This window comes from Lissotriton helveticus, chromosome 1_1, assembly GCF_964261635.1.
Source record: "Lissotriton helveticus chromosome 1_1, aLisHel1.1, whole genome shotgun sequence".
Classification (NCBI taxonomy): domain Eukaryota; kingdom Metazoa; phylum Chordata; class Amphibia; order Caudata; family Salamandridae; genus Lissotriton; species Lissotriton helveticus.
Genome location: NC_136057.1, coordinates 836,698,584 through 836,720,105, shown reverse-complemented (window position 1 = coordinate 836,720,105; position 21,522 = coordinate 836,698,584). Strand labels below are relative to the sequence as shown.

At 44.1% G+C, this 21,522-nt stretch overlaps 1 protein-coding gene across 2 annotated transcripts in view; it reads left to right on the top strand.

Moving 5' to 3' along the window:
* Window positions 1-21,522, top strand: part of PAH (phenylalanine hydroxylase) — a 237,327-nt gene that overhangs the window by 178,775 nt on the left and 37,030 nt on the right. For both annotated transcript variants that reach the window (XM_078674775.1, XM_078674766.1), the window contains 3 exons: window positions 5,035-5,231; window positions 10,491-10,626; window positions 20,255-20,324. In XM_078674775.1, coding sequence (XP_078530901.1) covers window positions 5,035-5,231; window positions 10,491-10,626; window positions 20,255-20,324 — 403 coding nt within the window. The remainder of the gene's footprint in view (window positions 1-5,034; window positions 5,232-10,490; window positions 10,627-20,254; window positions 20,325-21,522) is intronic.

Below are 21,522 nucleotides of genomic sequence, written 5' to 3'. Positions count from 1 at the left end.
CCACACTCCACCGACCTCCGCCCACTTGGATCCCCCAACCCCCAGGTCGCTCCAACCTGTGCAGGCCCTGGCACCATTGGGCCTCAAAGCTGTCTTGGCTGTCCCTACTTGGAAAGCACCCCCCTGCTGCTGCCCCCCCCACCTGCCCTTATCTGCCCTGTCCCTCACCTCCTGTTTAGCCCACCTTTCCTCCTCCGAGGTGGGGTAGGGGGCCCCTCTACCTCCTCCTCTGAGACCGCCCCAACCCTGGTTGCATTTAGCTCTGCCCAACACGCCTCCCTCTGCTGGACCAAGAGACGCTGCTCCCTGATCCCGTCTTCCCAGGCCAACGCCTCCCACCAGGGGAGGAGGGGGGCAATATCCCTGAGCCACCCTACCAGGCTGCAGAATCCAAGGCAGTGGAGCCACAACTTGGATTGGCTTCCCCCTCCCACCACACTCTTTGCCAACCACCTCATGGGCCTCCACCATGCACCCCCTGGCACAGGAGTACTCACTAGTGACCCCCTGGAGAGGTCAATGGGAGCATCCTCCCATTGCCCCATGTCATCCTCCATACCCACTTTGCTCCCCCAAAAACTGGTGCCTCTATGCAGAGCCCCGGGCCCCCCGTCCCCTCCACTGCATCGCCTTGCTCCCGAGCCAAACAGGCATCTGCCGGGCCAGGCAGAGGCCCCGCTGCCTCCCCCCACCTCCTCTTGTGTGCGCTCACCGCTCTGAATCAGCAACTCCCGTGTGGGCACTTGCATGATCGGGGGCACTCCCGCCCCCAAAACTCAAGTTGCAGGAATTCCAGCCGCGGAGGCAGGCTCTTACGCGAGCCTCCGTGCCTGGGCTCTCTCTTGACAGTGCCCCTCCCCTTCCCATGCACACCTCTCCCCTGTGGCAGCAGCTCCTCTAAGCAGGCTACAACTGCTGCTGCCACTCCTACAGAGGCCGCCCGCGGTGCATGCGACATCCCCACTCCTGCCTTCCCCAGAACGCCAGGCCGGAGGAGATCCTCCCACCCGGTGCGGCCCAGCAGCCTCAAGGCCTCCCTTACCTCCTCCGTCGTGACCGCCGCCTTGCCCGGATATGCTGCAATCTCGCCCTCGCCGACCCAAAACCACCAACCAGTGGCTCCTCACATACGAACACAATGAGTCCCTCACAAAACCAGCCGAAACCCTACTGCAAAAACGCCTTCCTAATGACACCCTAACTATCCTGACTGTCCCTTTGCTAACTACACCCTCCCAATGGTGTCTAGAATGCAGGAAGAGAAAGTTGCCTTCGTCCCCTGCATTCTTATAACCATCCCCTAAACCTCACCCCTTGACCCTGCCTGGTCCTCCCCTGCGCAAAAGACCTCGGGAGAAGACTAGTCTGCGACTGTGCTTCCCCCGGGGCCCACCATTGGGATATGACCTGCAGAGACCTCCATGTAAATTGAACATTTAGTAGAAGATACCTGATCTAAATCCTGCATAATAATGCTTTGATTACTCACTCATGCCTCCTACCAGACATAACATCTAAATAGCTCTTGTAAATGGAACAGAAGATTGTAGCATCTTGTTTTGCCCTATGGATACTAATACCAAACTGATGAATATGCAGCTCCTGTTGCTCATCCCCAAGTAGCATAATATTCATTACCTGTAAGTGTATGCATGTTTACTGTGTGTTTCCTTATCAAAGTCCTTAGTTAAGAAGGTCACACCAAACATTTCAAGTTGTTTTTTTTTTACAAACATTGCTTGGCTTCTGCTCAAAGGTGTCAACTATGTTGGGTAATAGACCACTCAGACTGAGAAGGTAAATGACTGCGTGAAGATTCAACAGCCCGAATGTAGGTAGTCAGATCCTGCCAGATGAAGCCCTTTATGTGGAAATGCAATCAGATGGAGCTAAACAGAGATCCGCCATAACAACTAGGCAACAACCTCTCAAGCTGTTTAGCTAGTCCAGGAGTAGCACACTCAAGGATACATTTTTTCTAATACAAGTCAGCAGACTGAAAAGAGCAAGTGCAGAAGAACCAAGTGCACCTGTCGGTGGAGTGCGCTACAAGAGTAGAGATGTACAGTATTAACTACTGCAGCCGTCCACATGCCCACAACAAGGACAAACAAAGGAACTTATGACATGCAGTATTAAGCCTAATCTCATCAAAGCCTTAATAGAAAAAGATAAGATGTGTCACTAATAAGGGAAACTGGGACAGAACCCCAACCTATCATACCAGACAAGCCTCAGGGGTCATCCATTGGTGGATGGCTAGTGACATAGGCAAGAGGATGGGGGTCTGGCATCGATTTATCCAGGGTCAGGATGGAGGTCACTTTGTCACAGAATTAGTTGGTGGAAGCTACTGGGCTTTTTTTTGTTTTGCAGAGTTTTATATAGCGCGAACTTGACCCGAACTGAATCAGGTATCATAGTGCTTTACAAAGCACCAGTTATGTTACATGAGGACACACATTCATTTTTGTTAGGCACGGGGAGATTAAGTGATTTGCCCAGAATCACAGGATGTTTGGCGTCGTTAACGAGACTCGAACCCAGATCCCCAGGTCTTGAGGATTCTCAGAGACAGATGTTTGGGCTCACACAGTCTACCCCCCTCCTCCAACCCTTAACCCCCTCCTACAGAAGAGAGCAGGAAAGGTGCTGGGGGAGTTCTTCCTTCAGCACTGAGAAAGGCCTCTGGAAAGGTGTAACTGCAGACAACAGACTTTGAATAGCACACAAAATATGTTGCCCTTACAATTTACATTAATGTTAATCATGGTGTCAGAAATACTTCCTCAGAAAAGGCAGTGTATATATTCATTCCCGAGCTAAACCTTGGGGTCATGGGGAGTGCTGGCAGGCCTTAGAATTTCTTTTTCCCAGATGCCAAAGATTTTCCACAATCCGCTCCTGCCTCTGGATTTCCCACGTACAGTGCTTTTTTTTCACTTTCCTTGCACAGTGGGTCATGCTGGAGCATAAAGACTTAGCATGCATTTTTATTGGCGTGAATCTTGGACGATAAACTTGGGACGTATAAAACAGAAAATTATGGGTCATATTATCAAGAAAGGGCAATACACTAAGCATGGGCAGATTTTGCGGATCCACGATTCACGAATTTGCGTATTCACGGATCGTGGATCCGCAAAATCCGCGGATTTAGCGGATCGGCGGATTTGGGGGCGGGGCTTCCATGCCAGGACCATCGTGCCAGATTGAACCCTGCCCTTCGTATTTATTCAAGAAGACGCCACCGTTTTGTGCCATACCTCTACTCAACTGGAGTACTTTCTACTGGATAATCAGTAAGTGCTACCTCGTTGGGTAAATGTATAGTGCTTTTACTACACTACAGCTACCTAAAGTGCCAGAGAGTTGTCAACAGCGACCAGGTGTGTGTTATTATGCAATCGCGCCGAAGGGCGCAGGGGTCCCTTGAGTGACCTATCATAGTGGTAAATGGCGGGAAGACGGTGCACACCTCGAGTGTGTGGGCAGGGCCAAACGGACGGGGCTTCCATGCGAGTACACATGCCTCTTGTGTGTATAAAAGGTCAGAGACTGATCAGAGCAGTAGATGTAGAGACAGAAGCTCCTGGTCACATAACAGCACGGGGATTGCGCTCGTGAAGGTCAAAGATGCAAAGGCCTTTGTCCAGCGTCACAGCTGATTTTCGACGGTATATTTGGGAAGAAGGCACACCTGCCCAGCCTCCACAACGCTCACAATTGTTTTTGGGCTGATGAATGAGTCACTGAATGTAAGCTTCAACTAGGGCACGTGCTGTATTGATATCTGTAAGTGCTTCCTGTTGAGGTTTAATTTTTGTGCCAGGACCATTGTGCCAGAATGAACCCTGCCCTTCATATTTATTCAAGAAGAAGCCACCGTTTTGTGCCATACCTCTACTCAACTGGAGTACTTTCTACTGGATAATCAGTAAGTGCTACCTCGTTGGGTAAATGTATAGTGCTTTTACTACAGTACAGCTGCTTAAAGTGCCAGAGAGTTGTCTACAGCGACCAGGTGTGTGTTACTATGCAATCGCGCCGAAGGGCGCAGGGGTCCCTTGAGTGATCTGCCCATCATAGTGGGTAAATGGCGGGAAGACGGTGCACACCGCGAGTGTGTGGGCGGGGCCAAACGGACGGCGCTTCCAAGCGAGTGCACATGGCTCTTGTGTGTATAAAAGTTCAGAGACTGATCAGAGCAGCAGATGTAGAGACAGAAGCTCCTGGTCACATAACAGCACGGGGATTGCGCTCGTGAAGGTCAAAGATGCAAAGGCCTTTGTCCAGCGTCACAGCTGATTTTCGACGGTATATTTGGGAAGAAGGCACACCTGCCAAGCCTCCAAAACGGTATTATTCCATTCCTGGTCTGTTGTAACTAATTTACGATGGCGCCGGCAAGCTGCCAGTGCCATCATAAAATAGTTACAAAATTAGCTTCAACAGGAAGCTCTAATAGATTAAATAAAGCAGGCGCTCGATGACCTGCTTTATCTTATCTATTAGAGCTTCCTGTTGAAGCTAATTTAGTAACTATCTTAGGATGCCATCGTAAATTAGTTACAACAGACCAGAAATGGTTGAACTTTTGCCCCCGGAATCCGCCGCTCGCGGATTGCGAATTTTCGGCAAATTCGCGAGAGTTCGCGGATCGCGAATTTACCGAAAATTCGCAAAATCCGCGATCGGAGCGGATTTAGCGCTCATGCTTACAATACACTATAGCCGCTTTTATTGGCAGGAAACTGCCTCTAAAGCGGCGATAATGGGCTTGATAATATGCCCTTGTGAATTCCAATAGAAGCCCAGGTTAACACCAGAACCTGGGCTTCGATGGGAATTCACAAGGGCTTATTATCAAGCCCATTAATGCTGCTTTAGCGGCATTTTCCTGCCGATAAACGCGGCGATAATGTATCGTCCTTTCTTGATAATATGGCCCTGTGTTCTTAAAAAATGTTTTTTAACAGACAGCTTGCTTTTCGTGTCTCGAATTTTTCCTTCTTGTTTTATTTCGATCCTTAGTGGACTGCCGATCCCGCATGTAGAGTACAGCGAGGAAGAGAAGAAAACATGGGGCACTGTGTTCAGGGAGCTGAAGACGCTCTATCCAACACACGCCTGTTACGAACATAACCACGTGTTCCCTCTCTTGGAGAAATATTGTGGATATAATGAGAATAATATCCCACAACTCGAGGACGTTTCAAATTTTCTGCAAAGTAAGTTACCCTGCTAAGGAAAACATGTAAATTGAAAGATTTGTTTTTATTTATTTCTATGTGAAAATCTCAATAAAAAACTTCGGGAATTAAAAGAAAGAATATGTGTTTCTCACTGAAGAGCGAAGTTGAAATGTGTCTGCTTTTCTAGAATTCAACCATAAAGTATATGTTGAAAAAGTTGTTGCAATAATAAGTATACCCAGTTAAAAGCCTTCTTCTATTCTTGTCTTTTAGCTGCCTGGCTAGCCTTGACCAATTAATTTGCGCTTTGAAGATTAATTGTTTGCCTAACCAACAGAGTCAGAAAAGTAATCAATTTGGAGTCAAAATATGCAGAAATCGTTTTCAGGAAAAAAAAAAAATTAAGACTAGAAACATTTATTTTTTTAAAAGTGCCAATCGTGAATAATATGAGGGGACATTCTGGGCACATAAATGTATGCTTAATATTTCCTGTACTCAGCCAATATTAGGTACTTTTGTGTTGATTTGGCACTTCTCTTCTTAGATGGTAGATTAGAATGGTGATTTAAAAAAACAGTTTAGTGGTATTTCAATGAGAAAAGTTTAACTAGGACTCAATGACTGTGTTGGAGCGGCCACCAGCTGCGGCCTGGGCAGGTGAGAGCGGTGGGGCCGGGTGGGTGTGAATTTCAACAGCAACGATGAGGGAAAATTAATTATTTATTTAATTTTTCTTCGTGGTCGTCTTTTGAATTCCCCCCTCAACCCGGCCCCACCTCCACACCACTCTTACCTGCACGGGCCGCAGCTGGCGGCCATACAAACCATTCTGTGGAATGCAGGACAGGAGATATTGGTAGAGATCATGGTGCAGAACAGAAAATATCACACACAATTTGGCAGTAGGGGATTTGGCGAACCAGAAATAGGGTGGAGGAAGAGAACACACAGGGGCTTTGCAGGAAGGGACCGGAAGCGACCTGAAACAAATTTAGAGATATAGGAGAATCAACAATGACTCTTCACAAAAACTACGTTAGCAAAGCAAGATTGTCAGAAGCTGTTTGTAAGCTGCTGTGAAAAGAGGGCAGGATCTCCTCAGAGGACTAGAGAGAAATGCATGATTCCCAGCATCGGCTAGTAGGGGGCATTGAAGAGACATGGCTATCATAATTGCTGCCGGTTCAGGGATGTGGGGGGGCCTACTACACCCCTAGTACTGTTTTCTTTTTCTGTCCAACCTGTGGACAGAGGGCAAATATTTCTTTCTATGCACTGAGTGTGCTGATTGGCATGGCCAACGGGGAGGGAGAGAGGCAGTTGATCTATTAGATACCAGGGAAGGGGAGATGTTTCTGGCAGGGAAACAAGGGAAAGAGAGTAGCTTTTGGCAGGAAGTGTGAAATTTCCAAGAGACAAGTCTCAGTAAAAAAAAGGTTTCCAGCTTTCCTCTTTTGAGTCTTTTAGGTAGCCATATGATCTGGGCGATTTACAAGTGACCTACGAGCACTTCAGTGTACTTGCCCTTGATTGCAGTTCTAATGGGATAACATAGTCCTATGACATTATACATTTTGTTAGAGAAAAAAACCTTCTTCATTTCATTTCTCAGTCTTTGGTTCTGTCTGTTGTTTTCCTTCCTCTTTCTGGTCTGGGACAAGCAAAGACTCTTTTATACAGTGGGCATACGCAAAGCACTTTCAAGTTATGTTAAAAGAATCTATTCTATTTTTTCACCAAGAAATTTTTGTTTGTGACATGGTTTGACTTAACAAGGTTTTGCTCCATCTTCCGAAACAATTAAATATTGGATCAGGTATGCCATAACAAATATACTATATTGTAGGATGAACACCATTTATTAGCCATAGCATTGCATACAACTTGTCCCCAAGTAAAAAAAAAATGCATTGTTATTCTTTGGGGAAGAGAACCCTCAAAGTTACTATGAGCTGTGGCTGAGCGCCAACGCAACAAAAGTTCAATTAAGTTTATCCTTCATAAATTGGCTTGAGTAGCAATGTCTTCTTCACAGAACAATGCTTATGGTGGGTGTGCAGTAACATTAAATCATTATGTTAAATTTAAGAAATAAATAGTTTAAAATTCCCAAAACAAATTAATGAATTGAAAAGAGAAGAAACCTGAATGCTGTAAAATACAGCAAAATTATGAAAATTGAATGTATAGATCAGAAGTTATGATTGTATAAATACGCCCATAGGAAATAAAGTGAATCAATAAAGTAAACATTATTCTATGAGTTATGGACGGTTGGGCCATTGGACCCTTTCGATGCTGACTGACTAGGGAGTGAGGAATTCAAAGTCTATCAGTTTAACCCAGTCAACAGTTGTACTACTCGTTTACAGAAGTCGAAACCCCCTAGAGGGACAAGGCGGGACATTGTGGCCTTGAGGTTGAATGCACTGGTTCCACTCTTCTGCTAAAGCTCGGGCTGTGTTGCAAAAACCACATTTCAGGGCAAAACTTGAAACCATAACCACTGTTGTCATTCCAATCTTGCCCTTGCTTTGGACCTCTTAACAAAATTCAGTGCAGTGTAGGTATTAATTGTATGCAACATCTCTGGACTTTGTCTCAATTTACATCCACACTAACGCCTCTTAACAAATATCAATTATTATATGGAATATTTGACTGAAATCCAGAGAACTAAAAGCCTTGAGATCCTGAAAAGAGCATTATTTCTTTATGAGTAAAAGGGGCAATCATGAAATTGACTAATTAACAGCCGCGTAGCTAGGGGGGGTGGGGAGGGGGTCCGCACCAGGCGGCACAATTTCGGGTGAGTCGCGTGGCACTGGTGGCCTGTTGCGGCCTTTATAATTTATTTGGGCCTTGGGACACTGTGTACTCTCCACAAATAAATTAGAAAAGCAGTGCGTGGCCCAGTTTGAAAGTGCGCGCTGCGCGCACCTGAAGTGTGACTACCACAGTTATAACAGCAGCAGCAGGTCAGGTCAGTTCTTCAAAAGTTGCGGCCACAGCGTCCCAGTCCCGACTCCCGCGTTTTAATTTGCTGCTGTCCGTCCAACCCAGCCTCCAGGGCCGTCAATCAGACGTGTAGCGCGGCCCTGGGGCAACATTAAATCATTTATTATTTTTGCTAGCCCTGCCCCCGCGTCACGATGAGTAGGACGTAGCAGTGAGCATCAGGCGCTTCACCGCTACGTGCTCTCGCGCTCATTTTGGCCTGGGGCAGTCGGCGCTGTGCTGCTCTCTAGTCAACCACCCCTAGCTGCCTGGTATACAGACTTTGGAGTTTGGAGCGAGTCATTCACGACTGAGGTAAGAGAGCTTTCAGTGGGCAGCATAGATACCAACAGGGCTTTAAGTGGGATGAAAAAAATGGGGGGGGTTCTCTCAAAGGCGGGTGGCCGATTTAATTAAGAGCGTGGTTTTAAAACACACTAAAAAGCTGTGTTTACCATGGTGTGTCAACTGACTTGTATTTTGCTGTTTCTGTCATTGCATTCAGATATGTGATACATCATGCTCTCTCTGTCTAGGAGCGCTGAGGGCGTGTTTTTAAAACACACTAAAAAGCTGTGTTTACCATGGTGTGTCAACTGACTTGTATTTTGATGTTTCTGTAATTGCATTCAGATATTTGATACATCATGCATGCTCACTCTGTCTAGGAGCGCTGAGGGCGTGTTTTTAAAACACACTAAAAAGCTGTGTTTACCATGGTGTGTCAACTGACTTGTATTTTGCTGTTTCTGTCATTGCATTCAGAAATGTGATACATCATGCTCTAGGAGCACTGCTTCTTAGCAAAAGTTTCAGAGGTCCACTGCTTGACCTGTGTATGGTGTTTACCTGGGATTGCAATCACATGATTGGCCATCATTGTTTGCTCATTTCGGATTCAGTGCATTCAAAGGTTGTTCAGTCCATTGCTTTGATCTGTTTATGAAATTTACATGGGGGTGCATTTCAATGTCTTATTTTTTTAATTGTTGTTTGCATTTTAATGTGCCACCTTAGTGACGGCCATAAGGCTATTCAAATTTAAAGATGGCCCCTAAAATTTGCCTTGCAGTCCTAAATTCAGACCCAGGTCCTTGTGAAGGAAGCTAGTCTAATATCAATTCTGCACCTGATGAGGGACTCATAGACAAGTTTTCATGTTTATTAGCACATAAACACAAATACCTTTTGGGCATTCAGTTTTATACCAATATTAAACACGTCACCAGTTTTTGCATCAGTGGATCCCGAGCAGGCTGAGCCAATCACCCCACAAGACACGGAGTTGTAACGCATGGAAGTGTTAGGCTGATGCATATTGGCAAATGGCCTAGGGGTTATTCCGGTGCAGATAAAAAGTGTCTTAAGAGTGAGGTAGGTGATTATAAAAGAGCGGTCGGTAAAGCCATTTTATGCTAATAATAGTCTTGGAGCCAACAATGGGGCAAAAAAGGTTTTTGAAATTCTTCGGGGACTAACAGACTTGGATTGCTCAAAGCAAGAGGTTACATCTTCCTAGGAACTCTGTGATGATCTGGTTGATTTCTTTGATTAAAAATATCAGCAAGATTTTGGAGGACATAATTCCATCTGTTAAGACAGCATCCCCTGATCTGAGACACTGTTCAGAGCTACTGGTGACCAGAGCTTTACTGAACTATCGGTGCTAAGTGAACCTATGACCCTAAAGGACTCTGCTGACAACCATGATGGTAGGCTTAACCTGTGATGCCATCTCGGAGACCTTCTTAGGTATTACCTGGTCCACTACCTCGGGATCTCCCTTGGATCCCCTAACCTCCGAGGATATGGAACAAGCTGGTCGATGATCTCACTCTTCTTACACTGCGGGTGTGCAAGCAATCTTTGAAGAGGGGTGTGGAACCTCAAGTCTGGAAGAAAGCAATTGTCTGTGTGTTCTCTCTTGTACTGCCAGTCACAGGTGTATTCAACTGTGTAGCCTTCGCTCGTCATGTATGTGCATGTAACTTGCATGATCGAGGTGACTATTAGCGGCAATATTATGTGTCTCTCGGACCTCTTTCAAGTGCTCGCTGTCCTTTTTCCCCAGCATCCCCCCCTCCAGGGGCGGAAATCCGAGGGATAGGCCCAGTCGCCACAAGCTCTAGCTATGCCCCTGCTAATTAATTGTAATGTCTCTTGGTCATAATTAAACAATTTGTAGGATAAGATGGTAATAAAGTTGAAGATATCTGACCCTTATATTCAAAGGTTACATACAGGTACCAGTTCACAAGCACAAGAATTCTAATATACTCTTTTTCCTTTCAATAGCATGCACTGGCTTCCGTCTGCGTCCTGTTGCTGGCCTGCTGTCATCTCGAGATTTCTTGGCTGGTTTGGCATTCCGTGTGTTTCATTCCACACAATACATTCGACATGGATCAACGCCAATGTACACGCCAGAGCCGTAAGTGGTTAAAATCTTCCAGTTTTGCCTACTAAGATGTAAGTGTGATATTCCTTGACAAGGTTATTTTCCATCATTCTAATAATCACTACTTTGCAGAACATTATGTAGGGACTTTCAAAGTACCGTTTGCAGAGGAATATTAGTTTAAATTTAGAAGCAGAAAAACGTAGGCAACTGGATATTCGGCCTATTAAGAAGGGAATGTCATGCGTGTGCTCAGGGCCGGCTTTAGCGCTGATGGCGCCCTGTGCGACAATGTCTGTTGGCATCCCCCCCCCCCCCCAATGACCACCTCTGCCACGGATTCCCTCACTAGCACCTTGTAACGGTGCCCCTCAAGTCTCCATAACCACTGTCTCTCAGATTCATTTAGTTTTATAGCGCCACGCATACCAGTGTAAAGTGTTGCAGCACTGTACATCACACACACATTGCACAGAGAAAATCATACATGTGTAAATCAGTGTATAGGAAATGTTAGATCAGACAGGACTACAAGGTGTAGGGTAGGAGTGACATGTCATCTATCATGGAGGCAACATAGTTTGAGTTCTACTCCTGGAAAAGCACAAATTCTGAATTTAAAACGTAACATCATTTTTAGGGGTTCGCTTTAATAATAATAATTGTTTTCAACCCAAATGAACCCTTTTCACAAGAGTAGGATGCTAAAAGACTGAGTAAAAAAACATATAGGTATAACATATACCTTGCAGTTTTCATGCAGCTCTTTGATGACAGTTAAAAACTCAATGTTCTATATTAGGATTTTGACTTATAAACGACAAGTTACAAAAGGATCTCTCTTATAGAAGCAGTAACTCTCTGACATATTGACATCATATGAACTTTGTTATCTGCACAATACACGTTTTTAGCTAGGTCCTCTTTTTGGTCCCCCTGATGTTTTCCCAAGGTCATTTGTTGGTATGCAACTCGATGGGCAGTTAAGTTTATGTTTCAGCCTTAAAGTAGATAGGAACAATTGGAAGTCTAGAGTTTCCGAGCAGGCAGAATCTGGACTTGTCCAGGTAAATGGGCGTAGGGTTCTCCAGGGAGGGGTGGGTGGGTGTTAGGTTAGGGGGTTGAGGGCACGGGTGTGGGAGCAGCGGGGAAAACAATATATTTTGCCTCTTAATTTAGCTGAAGTTCAAGGATTGGTGTTTTTGGTTTGGTGTCGGTATAAGGTAGGCTGGAACGCTATGAATCTTCAAGGTTTTTTTCTGACATGAAAACATTGCAGTGTCTGTCCCGGAATGTGAACGGGTTGCGAGTCAAAAGTAGGAGGGAGAAAAACCTACAGTATTTAAGAGACTCACCCGCACAAGTAATAATTCTACAAGAAACCCACCTGTTGAAAAAAGAGATGAAGGAGGTTTGTGCAAATCTCAGGTTGGTGGAGCATTGTGTTTGTTCAGATCAGACAGCCAATGTAAGGGGCGTAGCCATTTTAATAAAGAAACAAGCAAATGCCACTTTGCAAGAAGTAAGAACTGATTCAAGTGGCAGATGGGTGATAACCAAGATTAGCGTAGAGAACATCCATATTACAATCGTTGGGTATTATGTTCCTTAGCAGGATGTTTCATCAACTCTAAAGACCATCTTTATGAATCTCCTGGACTTTCCTGACTCAACCATCTTGGCAGGAGATTTCAATATAGTACTGAATCCAAGTCTGGACAAATCACCAAAAAGCAGAGCTACACTTCCTGCCAAATTTTAAAAACAATGATGAAAGAACATGCTATTTGTGATTTATGGAGAAAGAGATCTGGTACACAGTTAGGGGTATCATTTTATAATAAAAAGTATAGACATAAATCACGAATAGACTACATCTTGATCAGTAGTAACTTAAAGGGTATTACCAAGAACATCGGGTATTTGACTCCGCACTTTTCTGACCATGTAGCGGTCTGGATCGATCTGGATCTAGCAGGCAGTGAACAACAGAGGGTGTGAACTTTCGACCGCTCTCTCCTCTTGGATGATACTATAACTGGTTATCTGATCCTGGAGGTAAAAGCCTTTTTAGATATTAATATTCGATCGGCAGATATCATGGTAGTATGGGATGCTTTGAAATCTTGTTTGAGAGGCCTGATTACGAACAGAACTGTTTATAGGAACAGACAGTACAGGCAGGAAATCGCATCCGCAGAGCGCCGAATGAAAGGGCTGGAGGAAAGGATTAATTGGCTACCTGATGAAGATCAAATATTTAGAGAAACTATAGGGGCGGAATTAGATTAGCTAAAATCCCTGTTGGACAGTACAATTCAAACAAGAATCTCTGATAGGTGGGAGTCGAGCAAGCTTGCCCATTTTGAATATGGTGAGGGAGCCGGTAGGTTACTCGCATGGAAGGCCAAAACGGATAGAGTTAGGAATCATATTGAACAAATATAGGATGGACACTCTAAATTACTAACAAGCAGGGAGGGGGAGATGGGAGAGATCTTCCATGCTTATTTTAAGGAGCTATATATGGACGATAGCGATTCTGATAGCTCATCTATTCAAGCTTGGTTAAATTCGATCCAGCTTCCTTCCCTTGATTCATCCCCTCGAGAAAATTTGGAGGCTGTAATCACGCACCAAGAAGTCAGGAAGGCTCTCTCAGATTGTAAAAAGGGTAAAGCTGCAGGGCCAGATGGCTCCCGGCGGAAATTTACAAGTAATTAGGGGAAATAATTCTGGTAGAGGGAGATCAGCCACCCAATACATGGGGGAAGCAAATATTATTTTAATCCTAAAGCCTGGAAAACCCCCTACAAAAGGTGGTTCCTACAGGCCAATATCTCTGTTGAATTCAGACTATAAGGTATTCTCGAAGATATTGGCTGATAGATTAGGGGGCATAGCAGGTGAGCTGTTGCACACTGACCAAAAAGGCTTTGTAAAGGGCAGACACCTCTATGACCTTACTCATGATTTTATTGGCGCAATAGATTTTGCTTCCACCTTCTCTCTTCCTTTGGCTGCAATGACATTGGATGCGACCAAGGCATTCGATAGGGTGGATTGGAGATATCTTATAGGGGTCTTGGAGAAGCTGAATTTTGGGCCAAAGTTTTGCCGGGTCATCCGCCTTATTTATAGTGAGCTCTCAGCCGGGCTTGTGGTAAATGGCAATTTGACTAGACCATTTAAAATTAAAAGGGAAACCAGACAGGGCTGCCCCCTCTCCCCGCTTCTCTTCGACCTATATATAGAACCGTTTGCCCAGCGTCTAAGGGAAGAGCCAGCTATTATACCATTCAGTAGTGGCACATGGGAGAGATAGGTAGCCCTGTATGCCGACGGCATTCTTGTTCTTTCGTCGGATCTGGAATTCTCCTTTCCTCGGGGGATCGAGCTAGCGAGAGGTTTTGGCCGGGTTTCGGGGTACGACATCAACGCTGATAAAACCATGCTTATGTCATGGAACCTGCCGAAATGCCGATACCAAACCAAAAAAGAACTGCCCTACTTGGGGGTCAAAATTGTCCCTGAGATCGACAAAAAACCAAAAGTAAATCTCTCTAATTTATTTATATTTATTTATTTTTGCGATTTGTAAAGCGCAGCGTGTGCCCGTAGGCGTCTTGGTGCTATGACTCAACTAATGCCTCCGGAAGAACGGTGTGGAATTTTTAAAGGATGATGAGGTGAGGGAAGAGCTACTGGTCAAATAGCCAGGTTTTCAACAGTTTCCTAAATTTAAACAGTGTGGGTGTAGTTCTGATCACCAAAGGAAGCGTGTTCCAGAGTCTGGCTGCGGTGTTGGTAAAGCATCTGTCTCCCCAGGTGACAGTCTTGGTCCGTTGCACTACCAGTTGGTGTAAATTTATGAATCTTAATTGTCGGGTGGGGCGATAGAGTGTGAGCTTCTGTTTAAGAAACTCCGGCCCTAGCTGATGGATGGCTTTAAAGGTGAGACACAGCGTTTTAAATCTAATCCTATTTTTGACCGTCAGCCAATGATAGTTCCTGATTACTTGTTTAATTGGTTTGAATTTGGGGGTCCCAGATAGCACTCTTGCTGCCGCATTCTGGACCAGTTGTAACTTGGCGACCACCCAAGCTTGAGCATTTGAAAATAAACCATTACAGTAGTCGAGAGAGGACAATACCAGTGAACTCACCACAGTTTTCCCAGCATTTTCTGAAAGAAATGGAATTATTTTTCTTAGAAGTTTAAGTTTGTAGAATGCTGAGGATGCTGTCTGGTTGGCATGATTAACAAAATTCATTTTTTCATCAAAGATGACTCCCAGATTCCTGACTTTTTGAACTGGGGACTGTAAATCTCCGAGTAATGGGGGCCACCAAATTGATGACCACATGGGTGTCAATTTACCGAAAATAATCACCTCGATCTTCTCGGAGTTTAGCCTTAAGCAATTACAGGCCATCCACTCCTTAATTGCTAGCATGCCTTCCTGAAACCGGGCCGCCACCTTTTTTCCATCATTATTGATGGCAAGCACCAACTGGGTATCGTCGGCATATGTGGTAAGGCTCATCCGGTAGGTCTTGATAACCCTAGCTAAGTCCGACACATAGATGTTGAAGAGTGTCGGACTTAGGGATGAGCCTTGAGGAACCCCACAGGGTAGAGCCAGATCGGCTGATTTAAATGGCCCCAGTGTTACGGCCTGGGTTCTAGCCTTGGAATGGAAGCCCAACTCTCCGACACGGTCAATCAAGATGGAATAATTGACCATTTCGAAGGCCGCAGATAGGTCCAGCAGAACCAGCACCGCTGTGCCTCCCTGGTCCCTGATGGTTCTAATGTCATCAGCGGCTTTGATAAGCGCGGTCTCGGTGCCATGCATTTTTCGAAATCCAAACTGTGAATCATCAAGCAAAACATTATGTTCAATGTATTCTGAAAGTTGAGCATTCATTACTTTCTCGGCCACTTTGGCCAAATAAGGTAAGCTAGCAATGGGCCTATAATTTTTCAGTGAGTCTTTATCCAAACCAGGCTTTTTAAGAAGTGGTTTTAATAGCGTGTTCTTTAACCTGCCTGGAAAGACCCCGGATTTAAACATCACATTACAGATAAGCGTAATGATTTCACTGATCAGATCGATTACTGGGGAAAAAAATCTTAGGGGCACAAGGGTCAAGGGCTGAGCCAGTTTTGATGATATCAGCAATTTGATCCTCATTTGTTTCTTTAAATTGAGCGAATGAACATTCGAGCTGTTTACTTGGGGGACTAGGTACAGAGATAGTTGGTTTGTTAATCACTGAGAACTCGGAGTAAATATCATTTACCTCGAGAAAAAGAAATTTGCTAAGGCATCGCAAAACTCCTGAGAGGGCGGGGGGACCAAATCAGGCGATTTCCCAGCCAGTGATTTTACCACCTCGAACAGTTGTCTACTGGAGTTTTTTGCGTTTTCAATTTGTTCCCCGAAAAATACCCTTTTGGCTTCCATGATCATTTTTTTTATAGATGACCAATGTCTGTTTATATAGGATTTTACTTTCACTATCATAGGCTCTTCGCCAAATTCTTTCATGATTCCTACACATTTGTTTCTGCTTTCTTAATGATTCAGTGAACCAAGGAGCAGAAGGAACCCTCCTATTACTAGAGATAGATTTAGGAGGGACCAGTGTCTCCACCGCACTACCTAACCAATCAGAGAATTGCTGTACAGCTATGTTAGAGTCTGCAGAAATAGTCAGGCGAGTGTTGGTTAGGGATGTGTGTAAGATTGTATTGTCAATGTCCTTCCAGACTCTAAAAGGCTCTTGAGTTGGAGGACTCTGTTTAGGTATATGAGCCTGGGTAATAGAAATGTTACTCAGGATGGCAAAATGATCAGACCAGATAAGGGGCAGAATATCATTTACTGTTATCTCTCTTAATGTTGGAGAAGATGCCGTCCAATGTGTGACCAGCCTCATGTGTGGGTGCTGTTATCAGCTGCGTTAATCCTAGAGTACCAAGATCACCCATAAGAGATAGAGTTTCCATATCTTCCATTTTTTCCAGGTGGAAATTTAAGTCCCCCAACACCATAAAGGTGTTAAGGGGGACTTAAGGAGTTTCAAGAACTTATGAGAATCTTGGGCCCATCTCTCATTGTCTATTCTAGGCAGAGTAGATCTCATAAAAATGTCAATTTTGCCAAAGGTCACTTATTTAACACTATACCCTTGGATTTTGAGAAAGTATTGTTAGATAGATTTCAGCAATCTATTAATTCTTTTGTTTGGGCCTCTAAGGCGGTAAGAATATCATGGAAGAAGCTAAGACGCAGAAGGGAGAAAGGGGTTCTGGCGCTCCCTGATATTCAATACTATGCCTGGGCCTTTCAGCTAACACACTTCAGAATGCTGCTAAAATCTCCAGACTCTTCAGGGAAAGGCAAAATGTTTTTTGCTATGTTGGAACAACTGGGGCTTCCACATGATGGTTTTCTATATCAATAAGGGGCAAACTTTTTTTTTTAAAAAGGTCAGACTAAAAGTCCTAAGTAGCGCAGCATAATTATGGGGTAGGATAAAAAAACAAACAGGACTCGAATATTTTTCTAGGTTGGCCCCCTATGTGGGATAGCCCAGGAACCCCCAATTGCCTAAAAGATCTGTTGGCAGTTCCCCTTAAAACAGCTGGGGTTTTGGAATGGGGGATATAGCGGTGTATGGTTCACTTCTTCCATGGGCCACACTAAATGAAAAACTGGAACGGGGCATGTCAAGATTTAAGTACTTACAGATTATCCTTTGGATGGATGTCTATTTAGACATGATGGTATCGGATGATCAAAAAATAACCAGTCTGGTTTATTCATACATTCCTTATCAACCGTCCATGACCCAGTGACATCATCGTCATTGACTATCCTGCCCTGAAGAAGTCCCCTGTGGACGAAACGCGTCGGCTGTATATCCTGTACATTGTTGACTATCTGAACTAAATAAAGAACTCTCAAGATTATATGAAGAAAAACTCCTTGATGTGATCATTACTGTTTACTGAATGGAATTTATCAGTTCCTTTAAATGTTGAAGTGGTGCACCTTGGCCTTTTTTCAAATCTGTCTATAGTTCACGTGATTGAACCTACACTTTGACAGTGGGTGTTTTTTGAAGTGTGCACACAAACTGCCCCATGTATTAGAGGGGGGACCCAAAAAAGAAAAAGATATTTCTTGGAGAATATTTGACTAGGTGCTGTCCTTGTGTGAATCCACCACTGTCGCATTCCCACTTACAGATATTAAGTTGGTCTCAGAACACGAAGAGCTCACTAGGCCGGGGGAACCTCCTGGAAGAACATCTGGTGAACAAACCTGTGGTAAAGAAAGAGATTTCTTTCTTCTACTGGACCATAGAAGATCCTATCGATGGTGAGTTCAAGCTAGCCGAGGAGCTATGGGCGGCAGTTATCCCGGGGATTGATTGGAAGGAAATGTGGAAGACTTCTTATAATACTCTCTTCTCAGTCGTCAAGCCAGCTTGGCTGAGGAGGAACCACTATTTGTCGAAACACAGAGCTTATTTTTCTCCAGCTAGGCTCTCCAAATTCTCTAAAGGCCCACCTGCAAGGTGCAATAAATGCAATTTAGAAAGTGCTTCGGATGTGCATATGTTTTGGGCTTGTCCATCACTTTTGGTATTTTGGAGGGAAATAGGAGCCTCCCTAACCTCGATTATGTGACGTTCAATACAGATGACCCTAAATCTCATCATTTTTGGCATAGCGAGTGATTTTACTGGCACAGACAGTGGTTTTCTATTTTTCGCTATTTTGTTGGCCAGACAGGAAATATGTAAGAGATGGGTAGAGACAACACCGCCAACCAAATCTGACTGGCTATCTTCTCTGTACAAAACTTCTAAAACGGATCTAGCTCGATTGAAGAACTCTAAGAAGAGTGCCATTTGGAACAGTTTGTTAAAGTGCACTCAGGTCTGACTGGTTGGTTTCTTTTTTTTTTTGCTTTGTCCCATGATTAAGCCTCTGTGGAACTCTCAGACTGGGCTGGAAAATTACGTAACATTTCAAGCTGCAGATTGTTTGGATTCCGGTCATAATTCTTTGGTCTCAAATCCTGATAAGAGAGTGCAACCATCCTCTCCTTAATAAAGGGAGGACAGCAACTGGAGGGAAGTCGGTTTGGCTACTGGTAGGCTTTGGATAAAGGGTGAATTCGAAAACTACATAGCCTACTTCTCCTATCGGAGCAACACTAGCAATCTTATGATCTAAGTTAGCTATGATTCGAGGCGAATGAGGAAAAAAAAAAGAAAAAAAATACATGTTTTTAGCAGCAGGCATTTTAACACTCTCCGCTACCTTAGTATGAGTAAGACTTCCCCAAGACAAACCTCTGGTCTCTCTGCAGAAAGATGATTAATTACCAGAGTTAGCTTGACATTTTAATTGATGTCTGAAAATTGCTGGAGGTCAGGAATGCGGCAGCAGTTGCTTATAAAATGAAAATATACATTTTCAAAAATGACACCCCCACCCCAAGTCAACGCCCAGTGCGGTGGCACTGATCGCACCGCCCTAGAGCCGGCCCTGCCTGTGCTAATATGTGGTAAAGGTCCCCTGCCCAGTAAGGGAAGTGTGGATAAAGTAATTTATCCGCAGTCATTCCAGTAAAGATTGTAAAATGGAGACAGATTATCCTAAACTGCATCCAGTACAGGGTTAAGACCAAAGTGGTTTAATGTATCATTTAGAAAGACCTAAAGTATAACAATTTGGGGCATATTTACTAAGTGTTCATGAAATGCAGTGCAGCTGCAAAAGTTTCTTTGATGCATTGCGTGCAAGGGAGAGAGCAGAACAGTGCCATAGCTACTAAGAATAGACCGTACCTCTCTCTCAGTGTAGTGGTGCACTTTTGGCGGCCTTGCACCAATGCACAGACATACCTAATGTGAAGCATGGGTTTTGTACTGGAAAGGTAACCTTCAAGTACACAATACTATACTTAGACATAGTTTAACACTTTTCCCACTTTGTATGTGTACCATACAGGGCAGCAAGCATGCATATTTAGAAACGTTTTGAGAAAAGAAAACTTTTCCCGTACTTTATGCCTGCTTCGGAGAGGTGTTAATTCTTGGCACAAAGTCCTGTCTACCTTTTTATTCAATGTTTGGATTTCGGATAAAAAAATCATGGGTGGTTGCATATGAACAACCACGTACCACTGAAGAAATGCCCCCATGACCCAAAGTTATACAAAGTAGCACAAAGTGCTACTTTGCGTTGCTTTATGGTTACTTTTCAATGCAAATCAGGATTTGCGTTGAAATGTAAATATCAATACACCACCTTGCACAGTTTGATTCACCTTTGTGTTTAAATAGCTGCGCCTTTCTCTCTCCTTTCAAAAAGCTTCAAAGGAATTCTACTGGTTTTTACATGTTCACTTTTACACAAGAAGTAGTCGTGATGTGCATTGATTCAAATTGCTGCCATCCTTTAATGTAAATATTTTTAATGTTCTTGTCCGTTGAATATTTCACTGGAGCAAAGTTGTCAGGCCTTGTTTTTTAAAAATGTACTGCAAATCTGCCAATTTATGATTAGCCTACAACACTTCTTTGTGATTTGTTTTCGTTTCAATGATATAACATTATTTTGTGCTCTCTCCAGTGACATCTGCCATGAGCTGCTTGGACACGTCCCTTTGTTTGCTGACCGCAGCTTTGCTCAGTTTTCACAGGTAAAAAATAGGAGAAGATTGTGAGTCATTCGGTCTTGTACCTTTGGATAATCAATCACTGTGTCATGAAACTTTGATGTCAAAATACTAGAGGTGAAATCTCTAAAACATTATTTTGGCATTTGCTGGCAAAGCACACACAGAAGTCAAAATAACAAATGGCCAAAATCCTGAAGGGCGCTTGTACGTGAACAGTTGATGCTGGAGTGAAGAGTTCAGGGATTTCAGGGACTGTGCAGTTACAGGGATGGCTATCAGGTTGCTTAAAACACACGCACACCTACTCTATCTCTATCTCTCCCGTCAGGTGACATACAAGATGTCGGGCCTGAAAGGACAAAATATAGATGGCAGTGCGAGACCAATACTTCAACAGATGCAGGCCCCAAAAGTCTCCTTCAGCTCAGAACTAAGCAGAAAATATAAAAAAAAAGCAAGACCTGTTCTCCTCTTCATTTTGCTTGGGGAAATCTTGCCTTCGGTCTGTTAAGTAAATGTACTCAGAGCAGTTGGCTTTATTTAGAGTTTGGTGCAAGTTATTCCCCCAGGACGTGGCGACTATTATGTCTGCTGCACTACAAGTGCCTTTGGCTATAATGTAATGAACTTGTAGCACAGCTGACGGGACGTCATCTATGTCATGGAGTATTCCGTCCACCAGACCTTCAGCAAGGACCTTGTCGGTGTTAGTTACTTCACTATTTTTCACCCAAATCGACCAAAATGCAAAGGAAAACAACATATATATTCTTCTTACATTTTTAAAAGAAAGCAGTGCAATTATAAAACCTTAGTAGTAACTCTGTGGGGATCAGCCCTGTTTCAAATCTCATCTCCGGATTTGCACATATCCCTTTCTACTCACGCCCCAATATGCAATACCCCAACCCTCATGAATGAGTGCGCCTCAAAGGTTCCTCAGTGAAGCCCATTTAGCTTTACACCCTGCCTCCTGGCACTCTAATATTGCTTCTGTACTCAGTGAAGCGCGTCTGCCTATGAGGTGAGTCTCACTGCGCTAAATTCCCTTGTCCCGTTGTCCAGCTAGTTATTAAGGCTACTTTCATTGGGCAGGCAATGAGGCTGTTTGCATTGCAAACACAGTGCCACGTCTGGATTGCCCTGCGACTAGCATTTTCCGTAAATCTGGCCCAAAATAGATTGGTTAATTGAAATAATCTTACATTCTCAATTGACT